The following is a 15260-nucleotide window of genomic DNA, read 5'->3' as shown; positions in this document are numbered from 1 at the left end:
CTCAGCCTGGGAGCACAGGTGCACACCACCATGCCACACTATTTTTTTTTCTTTTGTAGAGATGGGGTTTCACCAAGTTGCCCAGGATAGTCCTAAACTCCTGGGCTCAAGCAATCCTCCCACCTTGGCTTCCCAAAGTGCTGAACCACCACAGAGAAGCACTCTATTTTTCCTCTATTGTATTAGCAAATACACAGAAGGACAATTTAAAAATATATTATTATACCCAGGAACATGTGTCAAAATTATTTATGGAGGTTTTATTATTTTTATTTTTGAGATGGAGTCTCGTTCTATCATCAGGCTGGAGTGCAGTGGCTCAATCTCGGCTCACTGCAACCTCTGCCTCCCAGGATCAGGCAATTCTCCTGCCTCAGCCTCCCTAGTAGCTGGGATTACAGGCGCTCACCACCATGCCCAATTAATTTTTGTATTTTTAGTAGAGACGGAGTTTCACCATGTTGGCCAGGATGGTCTCAATCTCTTGACCTTATGATCCACCCGCCTCGACCTCCTGAAGTGCTGGGATTACAGGCATGAGGCACCGCGCCTGGACTACTTATGGAGGTTTTAAAAAATCGAAGTCCAGGCCTGACGTTTGCAGAAGGTTACTTATAAAGGGGGTCAAGAGCTGAGTATTTCTAAGAAGCTCTGGAGGCAGCTCTGAAGTTTCCTTCCGGCTGAATCACTGACTTTAGGCCGACTGGGGTACTTTGGGTTTTTTGGGCCATTTTTTGGGGGTGTGGGAAGCTTTTCTCACAGATTTACTAAGAGTGGTGAAGAACCTGGCCCCTGGCTTTTTTGGAGTCTGTCTCGCATCTTTTTTCCCCAGTGAAGGATTTTTTTCCTTCACTGCCTCTTCTTTGATCTTTTGCTTCTTCCCTGGGCCTTTCCCTGGGGTCTCTGCAGCTTTTGGGGTCTCAGATGCTGGCAAGGCCTTTCTTTTCTTCCCACGAGGTGTACTGGGATTAGGACTCTTTGTTGGAGACTTCTTTCCTGTGGTATGTTTTTGAATCTAGGAAAAAAAAAAGAAAGTTTAATACAGAAAAAGCCACAACACCTGACACTCTAACTCCAGGAGTTACTGTTTTTATTTTTATTATTTTTGAGACGGAGTTTCGCTCTTGCTGCCCATGCTAGAGTGCAATGGCACCATCTCAGCTCACTGCAACCTCCACCTCTCGAGTAGCTGGGATTATAGGCACGTGCCACCACGCCCTGCTCATTTTTTTTATTTTTAGTAGAAACAGGGTTTCACTATGTTGGCCAGGTTGGTCTCGAACGCCTGACCTAAGGTGATCCACTTGCCTTGGCCTCCTAAAGTGCTATGATTACAGGCGTGAGCCACTGTGCCCGGCCAAGTTACTTTTTTTCAGCACATGGCCAAGGTACTGTTTTTATTAGTTAACCCCCAAAAGGTACACCTCAGTATGATGACAGAGATAAGCTGTATTTCACTATTAAGAATGAGGGATAGGTGCAGTGGCTCAGGTCTGTAATCCCAGCACTATGGGAGGCTGAGGCAGGTGGATCACTTCAGGCCAAGAGTTCAAGAGCAGCCTGGTCAACATGGTGAAACCCCGTCTCTACTAAAAATACAAAAAGTAGCCGGGCATGGTGGCACTTATCTGTAATCCCAGCTACTCAAGAGGCTGAGGCATGAGAATTGCTTGGGCCTGAAAGGTGGAGGCTGCTGTGAGCCGAGATCATGCCACTGCACTCCAGCCTGGGCAACAAAGTGAGACCTTGTCTCAAAAAAAAAAAAAAAAAAAAAAAAGAATTGTGAAGACCCAGAGGTCTTCCTGGTCCAGTCAGAGGAAAACCACCTTTCCCTACGACTGAGGGGAGGGACTCCTGGAAGCACCATGAGGAGCACAGCAGACACACATGGGAGCAAATCCTGAGTCCTCCAACTGTAGCTGCACATCCCTGGCACATGGTGTAGGGCAGGGGTTCCCAAATTCTCTGTGTAAAAGCCAACTGGTGGCTGGGTGCGGTGGTTCATGCCTGTAATCCCAGCACTCTGGGAGGCTGAGGCGGGCGGATCACCTGAGGCCAAGAGTTCGAGACAAGCCTAGTCAACGTGCAAAACCCCGTCTCTACTAAAAACACAAAAATTAGCTGGGTGTGGTGGTATACGCCTATAATCCCAGCTACTTGGCAGGCTGAGGAAGGAGAATTGCTTGAACCAGGGAGGCAGAGGTTGCAGTGAGCTGAGATCACACCACTGCACTCCAGCCTGGGTGACAGATTGAGGCTCCATGTTCAAAAAAAACCAAAGCAAAAAAAAAAAAAAAAAAAAAAAAAAAAAAAGCCAACTGGTTGGGGCTAGGTGTGGTGACTCACACTTGTAATCTCAGCACTTTGGCAGGCCGGGGTGGGATGACTGTTTTGACCCCAGAAGTGTAAGACCAGTCTGGGCAATATAACAAGATTTCATCTCAAAAAAAAAAAAAAAAAAAAGAAAAGAAAAAAAGTACAATAAATCATATGATAATCACTTTCATTGTTCTTTGGGTTCACTCTAGTATTTTTCATCAGCACAGTACCTGCCTGACACAGTAGCCACTAAACCAATCCATTATGAACAGTAAATATTAAAACAATACCTCTACATTTTCATTAGCTGGAGTCGTCTTTCCTATTGGTACCAGCTGTGGAATTTCATCTTCGGATTCATCTGTTGCTTTAACTTGGGCTTTTCCTCTGCCACGTTTTTTCTTCCCATGCTCTGGGGTCTGTTCCTTCTTCGATTCAGGTTTCTTCACTGTAGTATCACCACTTTCAGGTGCCACATCATCTTTACTAAGAACTGATGCAGACTTCCTAGCCTGCCTCTTCTTTTTCCTCTCCTTTTGTTTTTCAAAATTTCTCTCTCTTCGTTTTCTCCTTGCCTCCTACCAAAAAACACCATACAAACACTTTAGCAGGAACAGTTCTGCTGGTTAACAAACGGCATAGATTTACCACTTGCAGTTTTGATTATCCATAAGCCCCTGAATGGACCTTGATCTGTACAAAGAACAAACTCCTTAACCAGCACTGGAACCTCAACCGCAGTTTTTGACTCACAGCCAAACATGCATTTTACGCAGTAAATTATATACTGGCATTTCAGAATCTGACTATCTAAAGCATATAGTTAAGAGACTTTTGTGAAACACAGTATGGTTTAGAGAGTGTAAAGAATAATCCTCAGCTGGGCGTGGTGGCTCATGCCTGTAATCACAGCACTCAGGGAGGCTGAGGCAGGAGGATCACTTGAGGTCAGGACTTCGAGATCAGCCTGGTCAACATGGTGAAACCCCATCTCTATTAAAAACACAAAAATTAGCTGGGCATGGTGATGCGTGCCTGTAGTCCCAACTACTCAGGACGGTGAGGCACAGAGAATCATCTGAACTTGGAAGGCAGGGGTTGTAGTGAGCTGAGATCATGCCACTACACTCCAGCCTGGGCGACAGAGCAAAACTGTCTCAAAAACAAAATTAAAAATTCATTGGACACACTTAACATGGCTAAAAAGAGAAACACTAGGAGATCAGTCTAACAAATAGCAAAAATTAAATTTTCTTTCCTTCCAAAAGCTTCTTTTGCTAGAGTACAAGTAATACTGAAAACCTACAAACCAAGCCCAGGAGGTATCTGTGAGCATAATCTCCCATACCCATGTGTGTGCACATCAGGTGAACTGGTGTGTTGAAATCATCCCTAGGCCCAGTCCCCATGAATGCGGGTGTACGAGTTTGTACTGTGATCAAACAGCGCCTTTTCTAGGGGTGGCTCGTGCCTGTCACTCTTTTCCCTGAGCTGTCAAGATTAAACTCCAGCCACCTACAACCCTGGATGGGAATAACTGGGTAAATAATTATGTCAATCCCTTTTATTACTGTTTCAAATGTATATATATCTCACATTTATTTCAATGTTTTAAGCGTTTTGGTCTTTATTTAGACGTATGGTGATGTTATCTACGACTGGAAATATGTGGTAAGAACTTAACTCAGGCCCCCTCAAAAGCCAGTTAATCCAGGCCAGGCATAGTAGCTCTTGCCTGTAATCCCAGCATTTTGGGAGGCCAAGGCAGGCCGATTGCTTGAGCACAAGAATTCAAGATCAGCCTGAGAAACAGGGAGACCATGTCTGTACAAAAAAAAAAAAAAATGAAAAATTAGCTGGGCGTGGTGGACCATGCCTGTAGTCCCAGCTACTCGGAAGGCTGACACAGGATTGTCTGACCCCAGGAGGTCAAGGCTTCAGTAAGCCTTGACTGCGTCACTGTGCTCCAGCCCGGGGAACAGAGTGAGACACTGTCTCTCTAAACAAAATCAGCAAGCACTGGATCTAACAAAAGTTAAAAACACACCCAATTTATCAATAAATACAAGATATTTCTATCTTAACATGCATTACTGATACTAATATCAACTACTTCATGTAAAGTGACAAAAGCATAACCACCAGAAAACCAGAAGACAACTGGAAAGTCAGGCAGGGATGATGGTCTACCTCTCTCTCCTAGGGACTGAGTTTACACCCTTCATTATTCATTCTATAAGTATTTAAAATTCTACTAACTTTTTTCCGCTTATTAAGCATAGATCTTTTGGTGGCTTCATCCCAATTGCTGACAAAGGAGGAAAAGATGGGAAGCGCAGCCGATTTATCAGTTTTCACAAACAGGAGTTTCACGCTCTCCCACTTCTGAAACAAAGAAAAGAGTAACATCCTCTACATATACTTTGTTTCTTTTAAATGAACAATCATCTACATATACTTTGTTTCTTTTAAATGAACAATCAATTGATGCTCCTACAATACTGTACCTCTGGCAATTTTTCTGAAAGTCCTTTGGTGACAGCAACAATGTTTTCAATGATGTGCTCAATTTGCATTCCAATGTGACCGATACGTATAGCACTGAAATTTAAGAGTATTAGACAAGATTTTAAAAAACCATTTTTCAAAATAAACCAGGCAGGTATATGAGAAATATAAATACATAATTCTCAAGTTTTTTTTCTTTTCTTTTAAAAAGGTAGAAACATTAAGCCTGGGCAACATGGCAAAATCCTGTCTCTACCACACTAACAAAAATTAACTGGGCATGGTGGTACATGCCTATAATCCCAGTTACTCAGGATGCTAAGGCAGAAAAATCACCTGAGCCCAGGAGCTCAAGGCTACATTGAGCCCAGATCCGGCAACTGCACTCCAGCCTGGGTAACAGAGCAAAACAGTCTGAAAAACAACAACAACAAAAACCCATTAAAATCTTTAGGTTCTAAATATATTTTATTTCATTTTTGAGACTGTTTTCTTGTTGCCCAGGCTGAGGTGCAGTGGCACAATCAACGTACTGCACTTAATCGGAGTAGCTGGGACTACAGGTAGCCCAGTGGATTTTTGTATTTTTTGTAGAGATGGGTTCTCACTCCTGAGCTCAAGTGATCCACCAGGCTGGTCTTGAACTCCTGGGCTCAAGTGATCCACCAGGCTGGTCTTGAACTCCTGGGCTCAACTGATCCACCAGGCTGGTCTTAAACTCCTGGGCTCAAGTGATCCTCCTGCCTTGGCCTCCCAAAGTGCTGGGATTACAGGCATGAGCCACCATGCCTGGCCTAAATGTATTTTAAAGGAAGATTATCATCTTTCATGTACTAGAAATTCCTTCTACCTAAAGTAAAATGTCACATCATGAGGGGGTGATTTTTTTTTTGAGATGAAGTCTTGCTCTGTCGCCCAGGCTGAAGTGCAGTGACGTGATCTCGGCCCACTACAACCTTCGCCTCCTGGGTTCAAGCAATCCTCCTGCCTCAGTCTCCCTAGTAGCTGAGATTACAGGCGCACACCACCACGCACAGCTAATTTTTTTTCTTTTTTTGAGATGGAGTTTCGCTCTTGTTGCCTAGGCTGGAGTGCAATGGTGTGATCTTGGCTCACCACAACCTCCACCTCCTGGGTTCAAGCGATTCTCCTGCCTTAGCCTCCCGAGTAGCTGGGATTACAGGCATGTGCCACCACGCCCGGCTAATTTTTTGTATTTTTTTCTTTTTTAAGTAGAGACGGAGTTTCTCCATGTTGGTCAGGCTGGTCTCAAACTCCTGACCTCAGGTGATCCACCTGCCTCGGCCTCCCAAAGTGCTGGGACTACAGGCTTGAACCACTGCGCACAGCCTAATTTGTATATTTTAGTAGGGATGGGGTTTCACCATGTTGGCCAGGCTGGTCTTGAACACCTGACCTCCAGTGATCCACCCACCTCAGTCTCCCAAAGTGCTGGGATTACAGGCGTGAGCCACCATGCCCAGCTGAGGGGGTGATTAAAGACCTGGTAGCACCTGACTGTGAGGCTAAGGAGCATTGGGAGGCAGGGGCAGAGCAGGTTCTACCTTTATCTTAGACAAACCCATGTCGCTGAGTCTGCCTTCAAGCTGTTCTAAGGGGAGCTACCTCCAGGAGCGTCACCTGCTCTCTCTATAGTTCTACTGCTCCACCCAGCTGCCATGTTCAAGAATAAACAGTTCTTGTCCCTGGTGGAACAGTGTCTTTCAGCTATGATCAAGATCATCCCTTCAGGTGAAAGAGAGTGCAGGCAGAAGCCCAGTGAGAAACCTGGAGGGGTCAGCGCTGGGGCCAAAAGGCAGGCTCACTGTCGGCACAGTGTCTGCGGAATGAGGATGAGACAGGCTGTTGCTCCTCTCTCTTCAGCCAAAGACTGGGTACTGCCCATTCCCTGTGCTTGTTACCACCTGCCTGCAAGCACACCTGAGCATCCCAGAGAGAAAGATGGTGAGGGGGTAAGAAGAGAGAGGAACAGAAGTGGAAGAGGAAAATAAATTATTATGCTGGGGAAAGGTAAGAGAGGAAATAAAAGAATGATTTTTTTCTCAGTTGTCTGCAACTTTCTTTAAGCTGTTGCTTTTGCCTTGGAAGATCCCCAGTGGTAGGAGACTCCTTTACCTGCCTTCCTGGTGCCATCTCCTCCTCCCAGGTACTGATGGGGCCCATAAACACGGCCTGACTTCTGGCCAACCAGTTCCATGAGCCACTGCTTTGACATCCGCCTTTAACCAAAAGGACAGGGGTCCAGGCCCCGTGGCTAACTCTTCTCAGCTACTTCATTACACCTGATTAAGGGCTTCCCCGCGGCATGCAGAAGACAACGCCAGAGACCACCTGTCCTGCCCATCCGCACCCTGCTCTGCTCTACCTGGAGACACTCTGCTGGGGTCAGGCCTCTCTGGTGAGCAGAGGTAAGAAATCTGTGTTTTCTGCCGAGTGTGACCACTGGGTATGCATGGCTCCTGGGGAATCTCTGGGTGGAAGGGCAGTGGCCTACAGCTCTGTCCTACTGGTAGCTACCCATCTCCACACCGCAGTCAGCAAGGTGAAGTACTTCATAAAATGTATCTTCAATACATTTAAAACCTGCCCTACCCCCCAAGCTGGTACACTGCCAAGAATACAAACTTAACCCATTTCTCAGCCTAATAAAATAGCCTGAGCCACATCCTCTGCTCAGCCAGAGGTCGGAAGCAATCACTGACCTAAAACATCTGTTCTAGTAGACTAGGTGTGGGGGCTCCGCCTAGCTCAGTGTCCTGAGTAAGGTTAAACCAATACAACAACACAAGACACCAAACAGGCGGATGAACAGGGTAAATGCTGAATTCATTTAATAGGAAGTTGAACCAAGAATGAGGTGGATCTCCACTTTAAGGGGTAATATGGTGCTTTTAAAGGACAAGCTGAGGCCAGGCATGGTCTATAATCTCAACACTTTTGGAGGCCAGGACCGGAGGACTAGTTTTGTCCAAGGGTTTAAGTCCAGACAGGGCAACATAGTGAGACCCCGCCTCTACAAAACATTGAAAAATTAGCCAGGTATGGTGGCATGTGCCTGTAGTCCCAGCTACTGAGGAGGCTGAGGTGGGAGGATTGCTTGAGCCAAGGAGTTGGAGGTTGCAGTGAACTGTGATTGCACCAGAGTGCAGTAGCACGATAAATAGAGGACAAGCTGAAAGCCCAGAACTAGTCATGTTCTCCAAGCATTCATCTTACTCTCTTTGCTTTCCTTAGTATCTGGAGCTGCCCTGTTCAACGCAGTGACCATCAGCCACTAGCCACATGTGCCTATTTTAAATTTAAAATTCAGTTCCTAACACAGTAGCCACATTTCAAGTGCTCAATAGCTACATACAAGTAGTGCCTACTGTATGAGACAGCACAGATGTAGACCATTTCCATCACAGTAGAAAGTTCTACCAGACAACATTGTTCTAGAGAACTGAACTTTTTTTTCTTTTTTCATTAAAAGACACTCTTGCTCTGTCATTTAGGCTGGAGGACAGTGACAAGAACATGACTCACTGCAGTCTTGACCTCGTGGGCTCAAGTGATCTTCCTGCCTCAGCCTCCCATGTAGCTGGGAGCACATGGATGCAGCACTACACCTGGCTAATGTTCTTGATTTTTCTGTAAGTGGGGGAGGGGGTCTCACTATGTTGCCCAAGCTGGACTTGAACTCCTGGGCTCAAGCGATCCTCCTGCCTCGGCCTCCCAAAGTACTGGGATTACAGGCATAAGCCACTGCACCTGACCTGAGAATGGATCACTTCTGAGGAACAGATTTTAGTTCTAAAAAAGATCTGGAGCCATTAACAAAATCTCTTTAAAAAGTATATAAAATCATTGTCAAATACAAGATTAAAGGAGGCACATATGAATGCCTTTTACCTACCTGCAAGAACCGCTTTTAGAAATGTTTAAGACCGTTCCACCTACACAGTCATTGATCTCTCTTGATAAATTCTTGGACAGAAGGTTTACAGATACTGGAACTCTATAAAAAACACACAGGCATTCAGAACACAATGCTTACACACCTAGAAACTTCATGCTGCTAAAGTCTCGTCATTACTAAGAAACTTACTTCTTTCTTTGATAGAAATGTCTCCCAATGAGTGAGGGTAAGAGCCGCCTAATTCTGGCATCAGTAAGGAAGAAGTCAAAACTGCTCAGAAGGCGGAGCTTGGCTTCATAGGATTTATATTCCTTCTTTAGAGTTTGGAGAGAGATAATCTAGGAAGTATAGAGAAGAATAAAAACAAAAAGTTAGGAATCTAAACGAGGGAAGAAATACTTAGGCAACAATTTGTATTTGGATTAAAAAAAGTCATAGAGCCATGCCTCTTATACTTTAATGAACACATGAGTGCCTAAAACGTGCCAGGCACTATGCTACATGCTGGAGATACTGAGACAAATGAGAAAGGGCCCCAGCTAAAGAAACTTAGATACAGGTCAGCAACATATATATATTGTTATACATATATTGCTGTATGTGCTCATGCCTGTAACACCAGCCCTTTGGGAGGCCGAGGTGGCCGGATCACCAGAGGTCAGGAGTTCAAGACCAGCCTGGCCAACATATTGAAACCTCGTCTCTACAAAAATATAAAAATTAGCCAGGCATGATGGTGGGTGCCTGTAATTCCAGCTATTCGGGCGGCTGAGGCAGGAAAATAGCTTGAACCCAGGAGGTAGAGTTGCAGTCAGCCAAGGTCCTGCCACTGCATTCCAGCCTGGGCGACAGAGCGAGACTCCTAACAAAAAAAAACTTAGATACCTTAGATCCAGCGGGTAATAAAGATAAGTACACCAACTACAAAACAGCAAATCAGAGAAAAACAAGATGCTGTGGAAGTACAGAGGAATGACACGAGCCACCTCTTTTATAATTTGCAAGATACAAAAGCTACTGACATACACGCCACCACAAATTAAATTAAAAAGAGAAAAGTAGAAGAAAAATACTAAGAAATATAGCGATGTATTTGTGACATCATTTTGACTGAATTAAATCCTCTTGAAAATATTAACCAGGCTTCCTACCTGAGAAATGGTTTTAATTCCATGCTTGTTTAAAAGCTTTCTATAAAACTGTTCTGTCTTTTCAGGAGTTGAATTGGGTTCGTCCTTTGTAAATAAACAGATATCTTCTGAATCTGATCGAATGCTATGAGGCAAGGTCCTACAAAATATGTGAAAAGAAACCGAGGAAAGCATTATTACACACATTATGCATGTTTGTATCACATAGAATACACAATAAACTTAGTGTCATTTAAATAACCTTTAGTCATGCTAGTTAAGCAAATATTGCACCACAAACAACATTTAAAAATATATTTTATGGCTAGTAGTAGTGGCTCAAGCCTGTAATCCCAGGACTTTAGGAGGCCAAGGCATATGGATCACCTGAGGTCAGGAGTTCGAGACCAGCCGGCCAACATGGTGAAACTGCATTTCTACTAAAAGTGTAAAAAATTAGCCAGGGGCAGTGGTGGGCGCCTGTAATCCCAGCTACTTGAGAGTCTGAGGCAGGAAAATCGCTTGAACCCGGGAGGTGGAGGTTGCAGTGAGCCAAGATGGCACCACTGGACTCCAGCCTGGGTAACAAGAGGCAACCTCCGTCTCAAAAAGCCAAAACCAAAATAAAAAACAAAACTCACTTTCAATGGCAAATAAATGACAAGTACACACAGGCCCAAATATCAATTAACACTTGGGATATAGCAAGAATTAAAATATACTCAAAGACATCCAAATTCTTGCATATGTAATTATTATGATGTATCTGTTGCTGTATGTGCACACGTACTCTAATGTGCTATAATAACCTAGCTTAATCAGGACAGGCCTGGTTCAGAATTTTACCTTCTCTAAAACTCAACTCCATAAACAGAATAACTCTTTCTTCTTTTCTTTTTTTTTGAGACAGGGTTTTGCTCAGTCGCCAAGGCTGGAGCACAGTGGTGTGACCACAGTTCACGATAGCCTCCAGCACAGTTGAGACTCCAGGCGCGTACCAGTTGGGCCCCCAGCTAACTTTTGTATTTTTCGCAGAGACAGGATTTCGCTGCATAGCCTACGCTGGTCTTGAATTTGTGGGCTCACGCAATTCACCTGCCTCACCCTCCCAAACTGCTGAGATTATAGCTCGGCCAACTTTTTTTTTTTTTTTTTTTTTTTAAGATGGGAGTCTCACTGTTGCCCAGGCTGGAGTCTCTGCAACCTCTGCCTTCTGGGTTGAAATGATTCTTGTGCTTCAGCCTCCCAAGCAGCTGGGATTACAGATGCCCACCATCATGCCCGGCTAATTTTTGTATTTTTAGTAGAGATAGGGTTTCGCCATGTTGTTCAGGCTGATCTCAAATTCCCGGGCCTCAAGTGATCCACCTACCTTACCTCCCAAAGTGCTGGGATTACAGTGACGAGCCACCGTGCCCAGCACAACATAACTTTTAAGAATTGAAACAGGCCAGGCACGGTGGCTAAGCCTGTAATCCCAGCACTTTGGGAGGCCGAGACGGGTGTGTCACAAGGTCAGGAGATTGAGACCATCCTGGCTAACACAGTGAAATCCCGTCTCTACTAAAAAAAACAAAAAACTAGCCGGGTGAGGTGGTGGGCGCCTGTAGTCCCAGCTATTCGGGAGGCTGAGGCAGGAGAATGGCGTGAACCTGGGAGGCGGAGCTTGCAGTGAGCTGAGATCCGGCCACTGCACCCCAGCTTGGGCGACAGAGCGAGACTCCGTCTCAAAAACAAAACAAAAAAAAGAAACAGGCTGGGCACCGTGGCTAAAGCCTGTAATCTCAACACTTTGGGAGACTGAGAGGGAGAACTGCTTGAGCCTGAGTTTGAGATCAGCCTGGACAACACAGTGAAACCTCATCTCCCTCATCTCTACAAAAAATTTCAAAATTAGCTGGGCATGGTGGCATACACCTATAGTCCCAGCTACTTGGGAGGCTGAGATGGGAGGATCACTTGAGTCAGGTCAGGGAGGTCGACGTTGCAGCAAACACAGATCTCACTACTGCACTCCAGTTAGGCAACAGCACAAGACCCTGTTTCTTTAAAAAAAAAAAAAAAAAAAAAAAAAAAAAAGAGATAAAAGAATCGAAACCAAAAACATGGAATAAAACAAGCGGGACCAGCAAACACAATTATACCACATCTTACAGAAAATAAAATAAGAGGGTTTAACTCATTTCTTATGCTTACAACCTATGTTCTGAAGAAGCATTTTGTATAATCACCATGGATTTTTTCATAGAAAGGACTTCACTGGAGTTTTTAGTAGTCTCTGTACAAAGGAATAAACTGTAGCCCCAAAGAATTTTTGCTTGACATGGAAAGATAACGGTTTCTAATAATAATAAAAAAAAAAATAATAAAAAAAACAGTAAGCTGTTTAACTTACTCCACCTTTATTCTTTCAAACACCAGGTTTTCGATTTAACAGACCTGATTACGTTAGTTGTTCACCAAGCTCTAAGAAAACTGGTCATTTTTTTTTTTTTTTTTTTTTGAGACGGAGTCTTGCTCTGTCGTCCAGACTAGAGTGCAGTGGCCGGATCTCAGCTCACTGCAAGCTCCTCTTCCTGGGTTCACACCGTTCTCCTGCCTCAGCCTACCGGAGTAGCTGGGACTACAGGCACCCGTCACCACGGCCGGCTATTGTGTGTGTGTGTGTGCGCGTGTGTGTGTACGCCATTCTCCTGCCTCAGCCTCCCGGAGTAGCTAGGACTACAGGCACCCGTCACCACGGCCGGATAGTGTGTGTGTGTGTGTGTTTAGTAGAGACGGGGTTTCACCGTGTTAGCCAGGATGGTCTCGATCTCGTGTGTGTGTGTGTGTGTGTGTGTGTATGTTTAGTAGAGACGGGGTTTCACCGTGGTAGCCAGGATGGTCTCGATCTCGTGTGTGTGTGTGTGTGTGTGTGTGTGTGTGTGTGTGTTTAGTAGAGACGGGGTTTCACCGTGTTAGCCAGGATGGTCTCGATCTCCTGACCTTGTGATCCGCCCGCCTCAGCCTCCCAAAGTGCTGGGATTACAGGCGTGAGCCACCGCGCCCAGTCAAAAACTGGTGAAATTTCTAGAAAATTTTAGCACATCTGAATTCCTACAGTTCTTTTATTTTTATTTTTTTGAGATAACTCTTGCTCTGTCGCCTAGGCTGGAATGCGATGGAGAGATCTCTGTTCGCTGTGACCTCCGCCTCCCAGGTTCAAGCGACTCTCCTGCCTCAGCCTTCCCAGTAGCTGAGATTACAGGCACCCGCCATCATGTACAGCTAATTTTTGTATTTTTGGAGAGACGGGGTTTTACCATGTTGGCCAGGCTGGTCTTGAACTCCTGATCTCAGGTGATCCGCCCACCTCGGCCTCCCAAAGTACTAGTACTAGGATTACCGGTGTGAGCCACCACGCCAAACCTCTATGGTTCTTTTAGACGTAATTGTTTTACTTCATGTCAGATTTTTATTATAAGTTTGCAAAGTTTCCATTAGAAACTACGATGGAATTGTTCGAGTTACAAAGAATGAACAAGCAGATAAAAACAGCAAAGGTAGAAAATCACAACTTACAATCTGACCCTCAGTTCTTTACTTGGAATTTTCCATAATACCACCATTAAAAATAAATTTTCACTCTCATTCAAAAGCAACCCGTAATTGTTTTTCCTGGACTTGCAATGTGTCAAGAGCGCATCCACTGCCTTTCTAACCTGCAAAGTGAAGATTGACAAATAAGTGAAATGTTCTCACAATAACTTACACAAATAAGTGAAATGTTCTCAATCTAATTTAGCATTTGTCCCCTCTCACACCTATTTTTTCCCTTCCAACTTCAATTTCAAGGGGTAACCTCCATAACCGTATCTATGAGGATCTTGCAATTTATATTCAGAAAAATCTAAGAATCCATCAAACACGCCTAAGTATCCACTTCCAGCACTGTCTGCAGGACGCCTCTTCTACTTAAGAGATCGGGCCAGAGGGAAACGTGCCTCTCCTGCCCTCAACGATGAAAGCAGTAATCCCACGAAAAGCGCAAAGTGTCATCCATTTAGCGTTTACTGAGCACTCTCGTTTTTTTTTTTGAGACACAGTCTCGCTGTTGTCGCCCGAGCTGGAATGAAATGGCAGGATCTCGGCTCACTGAAACCTCCGCCTCCCAGGTTCCAGCAATTCTCCTGCCTCAGCCTCCCGAGTAGCTGACAATACACGCGCCCGCCACCACCCCCCAGCTAATTTTTGTATTTTTAGTAGAGACGGGGTTTCACCATGTCGGCCAGGCTGGTCTCTAACTCCTGATCTCAGGTGATCCACCCCCCTCGGCCTTCCAAAATGCTGGGATTACAGGCGTGAGCCACCGCGCCCGGCCTACTGAGTACCTTCTCACCACGTGCCAGGCCCCTGGTCAAAGCGCTTTACACGCATTACCTCTCCCGATCCTGGATAGCGGGGAGTGGAAGGGCCCATTTTAAATAACGGGTAGCAGACCTGCAAAACTAAACGACTCGGTCAAGGGCTAACGATAGGGAAGCTAAGCCAGGTCGCCAGGTCGATCTCGTCTAGCTCCACGGTACACTTGCAACCCAATTCAAGAGCGCCAGGCCGCAGGACTGGGGGAAGCAGGCGCCCACCCAAGTGTTTAAAGGGGGAGGCACACGGCCCGCAAGCGACCGTCCCACAGCCTCGGGGAAGTGCGCCGAGCACGCACTCAGGTTCCGGCACCCTGCGCCTCACGAGGTCACCGCCACCCCGCTTCCAAGCCACCCTCCCCAGGAACCACTCACCTGCTCTTTGTCCAGCTGCTTCCGTGCTGTCGGGGCCCCTGGAGTCGAGGCGGAGGTTGCAGTCGAGGCTGAAGAAGACGGCGGCGCGGAGGCCGAGTCCTCCATCTTGTTTTCACCTCGTGAAGACGCGCGTGTGAAACCCCGCGGCTGGCTTCTGCTGCGCACGCGCGAGCGAGGCCTGGACCCGGAAGCGAGGGGGCGGGAACCGAGCCTCTGTGCGTCATTTCCGGGCGAGCGTAGGGTTTTGCTCTTAAGGGCGGTGGCTGCTGTCAGAGTCCGTTCCTTGAGGAGGCATCTGCTCTTCCGCTCTTCTCCAGCTTTCCATGAGGTGTGAGTAGTAGCTGAGGTGTCCCATCAATCTTACACGATAGAAATCAAGAAAGCACCTTGAGGCGGCAGTCCCGTCAGGAGGCCCAGTGGGGTCCCGCACACTCCACGGTCCCCGCCTCCGGGAAGGCCGCGCGTGGCGTGGGCAGAGAGCGGAATCCTGGCTCTACTGCCCACCTGCAGGTTGACTTTAGGCGATGCCAACCCCAGGCTGGTGAGGAGTCCATGAAATATAAGGCACGGGAGCCACCCGGCGCGTCGTTAAGCAGCGTGAGGGACTGA

General features: G+C 46.1%; 1 protein-coding gene across 2 annotated transcripts; it reads right to left on the bottom strand.

Moving 5' to 3' along the window:
* Positions 1 to 254: 254 nt before the first annotated feature.
* On the bottom strand, positions 255 to 14888 carry RSL1D1 (ribosomal L1 domain containing 1). 2 transcript variants are annotated; one of them, XM_050774127.1, is made up of 9 exons: positions 14652 to 14856; positions 13438 to 13577; positions 9898 to 10036; positions 8936 to 9084; positions 8744 to 8845; positions 4827 to 4920; positions 4579 to 4704; positions 2610 to 2897; positions 255 to 1015 (listed from the first exon to the last, which is right to left on the bottom strand). In XM_050774127.1, exons 1-9 carry the CDS (start codon positions 14754 to 14756, stop codon positions 695 to 697), a joined length of 1464 nt encoding a protein of 487 aa, XP_050630084.1. In that variant the 5' UTR covers positions 14757 to 14856; the 3' UTR covers positions 255 to 694. The 2 variants fall into 2 exon arrangements, with proteins under 2 accessions (XP_050630084.1, XP_050630085.1); XM_050774128.1 differs by lacking the exon at positions 13438 to 13577 and having other exon boundaries at positions 14652 to 14888.
* Between the last annotated feature and the right edge of the window lie 372 nt (positions 14889 to 15260).

The sequence above is a fragment of the Macaca thibetana genome, chromosome 20 (assembly GCF_024542745.1).
Source record: "Macaca thibetana thibetana isolate TM-01 chromosome 20, ASM2454274v1, whole genome shotgun sequence".
Lineage (NCBI taxonomy): Eukaryota > Metazoa > Chordata > Mammalia > Primates > Cercopithecidae > Macaca > Macaca thibetana.
The sequence above is the reverse complement of the archived record's forward strand: the minus strand, read 5'-3'. Positions and strand labels throughout refer to the sequence as shown.

What these genes read in the sequence shown, in the direction of transcription:
- RSL1D1 (XM_050774127.1), bottom strand. Translation starts at nt 14,756, where the DNA reads ATGGAGGACTCGGCCTCCGCGCCGCCGTCTTCTTCAGCCTCGACTGCA. An exon ending in AAAGAACTGAGGGTCAGATT is followed by an intron (nt 10,037 to 13,437) that starts GTAAGTTGTGAT and finishes CATATTTTGTAG; the next exon opens with GACCTTGCCTCATAGCATTC. An exon ending in TGCTTAATAAGCGGAAAAAA is followed by an intron (nt 2,898 to 4,578) that starts GTTAGTAGAATT and finishes GTTTTTTGGTAG; the next exon opens with GAGGCAAGGAGAAAACGAAG.